The sequence below is a fragment of the Diospyros lotus genome, chromosome 11, assembly GCF_014633365.1.
Source record: "Diospyros lotus cultivar Yz01 chromosome 11, ASM1463336v1, whole genome shotgun sequence".
NCBI classification, from domain to species: domain Eukaryota; kingdom Viridiplantae; phylum Streptophyta; class Magnoliopsida; order Ericales; family Ebenaceae; genus Diospyros; species Diospyros lotus.
This window is the reverse complement of record NC_068348.1, coordinates 32,738,564-32,744,208: the sequence shown is the minus strand read 5'-3', so window position 1 is coordinate 32,744,208 and position 5,645 is coordinate 32,738,564. Positions and strand designations below refer to the sequence as shown.

The following is a 5,645-nucleotide window of genomic DNA, read 5'->3' as shown; positions in this document are numbered from 1 at the left end:
TTAATTTGCAGAGAATGGGAGCTGATTTATGGACTGTAACTAGAGTATAAATGAACAGAGCTTGAGCTTACACAAGGGTGTTCATCCTCGGCTTGATTTGGGCTCTCATTTACTTAGTTAAATGAGTGAGTTTGATATTGGTTTTTAAGCTCGACTGACTTAAGAATTAACTGAGCTTGAGCGAGCTAGAGTCGAGGGAGCTCGACTAGTTTGAATTTGTGAGCAAGCTAATTTGAGTACTCGATTATAGATTCATTTGGGGTTTGTTTTGAAATAATTTAACAATTAAGCATCTCTTGTCGTATTATTTATATCGTCTCAAATTTAAATATATTAAAATTGATTAATTTTACCTGAACGAACTTGATATCTAACTTAAAATAAATTTAAAATTTATAAAATATATTTAATTGGTATAAATAATTTGAAATATATAACAAGAATCCTTAAAAAAAACTAAGTTCCAAGTTTAGTACAAAAAAATTATATATAAACAAATCCAACTCTAACCCAGCAGGCAGCAAAGGGCGCTGGGCCGAGAGGTCTTGGGGCCCACCATCCTGCAACAAAAAGGATAATGATATTCGAAAGCGACCCTCAAAGCCATCGACAAAATATCTTGATATCTCTGTTTTATTGAGTTCAAAATCTCGCGATATGAATAATAGCAGAAAATTCAATTATTTCAAATTTCTGTCCACTAACGTTGCATTTTTAAGTTTAGTTAAAAATTAAAACTAAGATCTACTAAAATTTAATCGTTAAATTTATCCTATTTTTTTTGTATATTAACTCTTTTGACTTAGTGTTTCTAATGATAAGCTCTGATCGTAGAAATTTTCGACCGACGGTAATCGCCGGAGACATTGGTGGCGACGGTTGTGATTTTCGTCCGTATATATATATATATTATTTTTATTTTATAATTATTTTAGTTTTATTTGTATTTTGTAATTATTTTAATTTATATTATGAATGTTGATATCTAATTATGAATTTGTATCGAAGATGTTGAAGTTGAATATTGAATTTATGATCTTTAAATATTGTGAAGGTTAAAATTGAATTGAGTTGGTTGAAATTTAAATGTTCATAAATTGAATTAATTTGTATTTGTCTCGTGAATCTTTGAATTAAAATTATTAAGTTTATTTAAGAATTGAATGGTAAGCAGTTATTGTTAATTTTATTTAAATTTAAATATTTATTAATGTGTATATATATTTTAAATTTATATTAAATAAAATTTAAATTATGTCAATATTTTTTTTGGGATAATAAATTAAAGATTTTAAAATGAAAAGTTTTAATTTTAATTTGTTAACTATATTTAGATACATATATAATAATATAATAAAAAAATAAATTATGTTTTAGAATTTAAGACTTTTGATTAATGAATCAATTGAAGGGGGAAGTCCATACATACATATGGGCTCGAATCTGAAGCATCTTCTCCTACATTATTATTATGGACAGAATTTGTTTGTGCCGTTTGCAGTCTGTCTTTTCTCACTCAGCAGCAAAACATTTGTGGTGCAAATTGGGAGCAGTATGCTCTCCTATGTTACACGGAAACACTTTGTAGATGTCGTTTTTTCATTTTTAAAATATTTGTTATTCTCGTTTTACACTCTATTTATACTTATTTTTTAAAAGAATGTCTGTTTCTACGTTTTTGTTTCTTATTAAAAACGTTTTCCGTTTTCGTGCAATATAGATGCTATTTGATGCCTTCACTTCAACTTTATATTGCATTTGTATCTCAAAGGTCTATTGATCATACCAGCATTTGTGCAAAATATTGAAAAAAGCATACTACAAAAATCAATTTGATCGAACAAACCATTTATACAATGGGGTTTTGCATTTCATTATATGGACATTCATTCTCTTCAACTTCAGAATCAGTGGTATATACACTATCTGCTCTGCTGCATTCCCAACCCATAAAATAAAATAAAATTTGTTAACTATATTTAGATTTTAATTTTTTATTTTATTTTAAATTATAAAACATAATTTATTTTTTATTATATATGTTTCTAAATATAATTAACAAATTAAAATTAAAACTTTTTATTTTAAAATCTTCAATTTATTATTAAAAAAAATTGACATAATTTAAATTTAAAATATATGTATATACACATTAATAGTATTGAAATTCAAATAAAATTGACAATAACTATTTACCATTCAATTCTTAAATAAACTTAATAATTTCAATTCAAATATTCACAAAACAAATACAAACCAATTCAATTTATGAATATTTAAATTTCAACCAACTCAATTCAATTTTAACCTTCCAAATATTCAAAGATCACAAATTTAATATTCAACTTCAATAACTTCAATACAAATTCATAATTAAATATTAACATTCATAATATAAACTAAAATAATTATAAAATACAAATAATATGTATGTATATATGTACGGAAGTCATAATCGTCACCACCAACGCTGCTAGTGACCATCGTCGGCCGAAAATTTACACGATCAGATCCTATCATTAGAAACACCAAATTAAAAAAAGTTAAAATACAAAAAAAAAAAAAGGCCAGATTTAAGGGTTGAATTTTAGTATATTTGAATTTTAATTTTCGGCCAAACTTAAAAATGCACTGCCAATTGTCATTGACGACTGTGGCCGGTGGATTCTGGCGATCAGAGAAAATCACCCGACACCCAAGGGCCCATTGACTAACATAACCAAAAACCAACAAAATCTAACGGCCAAAACTCCGTAAATCTAAGCTTAAAATTTTGGTCAAATCCAAATAAAGCGTATATACGTATATATGATGGATGTGTACTAAAAATCATTGTAGCTAGATTTAAAAGACTTACCTCCTTGTAGATCGGAACCAGTGGAGACGTTCGACGGACGAGAAAGACAGAAAGAAAGCTAGAGTGAGCCCAAAAGATGGATAATCGCAGCTTCCTCGCTAAGATACAGAGAGACAGAGGTAGGTAATGCTTGTGCTAAACCAACCCAAAGGTTGTCAGAAGAGAGAGACAACGACAACCAAAATGAGAGGAAACAAATAGAGAGAAAGAGAATGAGAGATTGAGACCTCTAGTGAGTGTTGATGTGTGTGTGAGAGAGACAGAGTAAGAAATTGAGACCTCTGGAGTGTGTGTGAGAGAGAGATTGAGACCTTTGGGGTGTATGTGTGTGAGAGATTAAGACCTCGGGTGGGGGTGTGTGTCTGTGAGAGAGAGAGAGAGACCTTTGGTGTGTGTGAGTGTGAGAGATTGAGACATTTGGGGTGTGTGTGTGAGAGAGAGATTGAGACCTCGGGTGGGGGTGTGTGTGTGTGTTTGTGTGTCCTGGGGTGTGTGTGTGAGGGAGAGATTGAGATCTCGAGTGGGTGGGTGCGCGCGCGGGGGGTCCTAAGGTTATTTTTGTAAATTCATATTATGGGCCGAATAGCATTATTCGTGATGGCCCATTTGTCATTTTGTGAAGGTGAGCTGGCACACGCAGATCACGTGCAATAAAAAATAAAAAAAGAAATGGTGAGCGGTCAGCCACTGCCAAGATTTGGCGGCTTCAGTGATGAGTGACGATTCCCACTTGCTCTTGAAAGCTCTTGACATTTCCCTTGGGGTTCCTTCCAAACCTTCCCAACTCAAACTGCTGTAATTCCACGCCCTGGGCCTCCCCCGTCATCACCATGTCAGCAACTATCCTCCCCACCGCCGGCGCCATCTTGAACCCGTGCCCTGAAAACCCGCCGGCGACCACCACGTCCTCCCCCAGCTCCCCCCCCAAGAAATCTATCACGAAATCCTCATCTGGGGTCATCGAATACAGGCACGACTGAGTCATCGCCGGCCCCGCCGCGTCCACTCGCTCCCCGAATGTCCCCCGAATCCATTCCCTCACCGACTCCAAGGTCGCCGGCGCCGGCTCCCTCCACGCCCTCCTCCCCGGATCGCAGGCCACCCCTCCGTGCAGCGGAATTTTGATCAGTCCCGGGTATTCCAACGCCGGCGTCCCGTAGATGTAAGGCCGGCCGTAGCTGGCGAACGTCGGGAAGCCGCCGGCGATGGTGAACGCCGCCTCGTGCTCCTCCTTGATCCGCCAGTACAACACGTTGGTTTCCACCGCCTCGATGGGCAGCGCCATCCCGCGAACTCTCTGCACCAGCTTCTTCGTCCAAGCGCCGGCCGTCACCACGCATTTGTGGCCCCAAAAAGTTTCTCCGTTCACTGTACTCACCACGAGGCCGCCGCCGCCGCCATTGACGCCGTCTTTCTCTATACCAGTCACTTCCATGTTGTCCTTCAAAACGGCGCCGTACCTGTTCAACATCGAGATAAAGAATATTCGGTAGGTTTGATTGCGGAACTGATTGAAACGTTAAGTTGAATAGATTGAAATTGTGAAAGAAATAGAAGAATCAATTCATCGAATGAATCAAAAAATTGAGCAAATTGAAAATTAAATAAATTAAATAAATATAAAAAAAATTGAACTTCGAACAAATCAAAAAATTGAGTAAATCGAAAAAAAAAAATAAAAAAATTGAAAAAAACCCCCAAAAATAATAAACAAATAAGCTAAAAAATTGTGGAATCTAACAAATAAAAAAATCAAATAAACAAAAAAATTGTGTCAGCTTATTTAGATTATTTGATTTTTTTATATAAAAATTAAATTGAATTAAAATAATTAGATTTAATAACAGAACTAAATTAACTTTTAAATAAAATCAAACTGAATTGATAATTTTAATTGAATATTTTCTATTATTTTTTTTAAACCGGACTTATGCACATTCCTCTCTCTCTCTCTATATATATATATAATAATTTGATATTTTATTAATTAAAGAAAATTTTTGAATTTCGGAACTTTAATAAATCTGGAGATATTTCACCATACCGTACCTGAGGGCAAGTGTTTGATACATTGAGACTGCCTTCGTGGGCTTGATCACGCCGCCCACCTCAGTCACCACCGCCACCCAGCTTTCCGGCAGTTGGAACCGGTCGGAAAATTCGTCTAGCAGCTGGCGGGGGTTGAGGACGCGATGGGGAATCGAATTAAGTTGGCAGCTGGCGACGACGGCGAGGAGGGAGGCGTCGTCGGTAGGGCCCATGTCCAGCTGCTTGGTCTTGAAGTAGACTTTGTAGCCTATTTCGGACTCGGCTTCTTGCCAGAGTTTGACGGACTCCATAACCATGGCCGGGTAGAAGGCTTCCGGGTAGGTTGCCCGGAGGGTCCTGGACTCACCGTGGGAAGAGCCGCAGTGGTGCAGGAAATCGAATTGCTCCAGGAGCAGGACTTTCTTGCCCCTTTTGGCCAATTGGTATGCGGCGGAGCTGCCCATCACTCCGGCTCCGACCACTATCACGTCAAATTGCTCGCCTAAACTTCCCATCTGTCTCTCTCTCTCTCTCCCTCTCTTGTTTGGCGCTCAGATCAACGCAAATTAAGCATGAATTTAACACACTCCGATCAAAGCAAAGTATGACTTCTCTCTCTTGTTTGGCAGTCAGATCAAAGCAAAGTATGAATTCAACACGTTCAGAATATCAAAGCAAAGTAGGAATTTAACACTCTAGCTCGTTGAGAGAGAGAGAGAGAGAGAGAGGGGGGGAATCTGGCCGGAGTGGTTGGTTAGTT

At 36.7% G+C, this 5,645-nt stretch overlaps 1 protein-coding gene across 2 annotated transcripts; it reads right to left on the bottom strand.

The window, feature by feature from the left end:
- Positions 1-2,237: 2,237 nt before the first annotated feature.
- On the bottom strand, positions 2,238-5,645 carry LOC127813226 (probable sarcosine oxidase). 2 transcript variants are annotated; one of them, XR_008026093.1, is made up of 3 exons: positions 4,907-5,645; positions 2,858-4,317; positions 2,238-2,513 (listed from the first exon to the last, which is right to left on the bottom strand). XR_008026093.1 is itself a non-coding variant. In XM_052354090.1 (2 exons), exons 1-2 carry the CDS (start codon positions 5,398-5,400, stop codon positions 3,564-3,566), a joined length of 1,248 nt encoding a protein of 415 aa, XP_052210050.1. In that variant the 5' UTR covers positions 5,401-5,645; the 3' UTR covers positions 2,621-3,563. The 2 variants fall into 2 exon arrangements, 1 of the variants encoding a protein (XP_052210050.1); XM_052354090.1 differs by lacking the exon at positions 2,238-2,513 and having other exon boundaries at positions 2,621-4,317.

Excerpts from the sequence above, each read along its gene's own strand:
- LOC127813226 (XM_052354090.1), bottom strand. The coding sequence starts at position 5,400 with ATGGGAAGTTTAGGCGAGCAATTTGACGTGATAGTGGTCGGAGCCGGA. Across the intron at positions 4,318-4,906 it reads TATCAAACACTTGCCCTCAG|GTACGGCGCCGTTTTGAAGG; the intron begins GTACGGTATGGT and ends GATGTTGAACAG.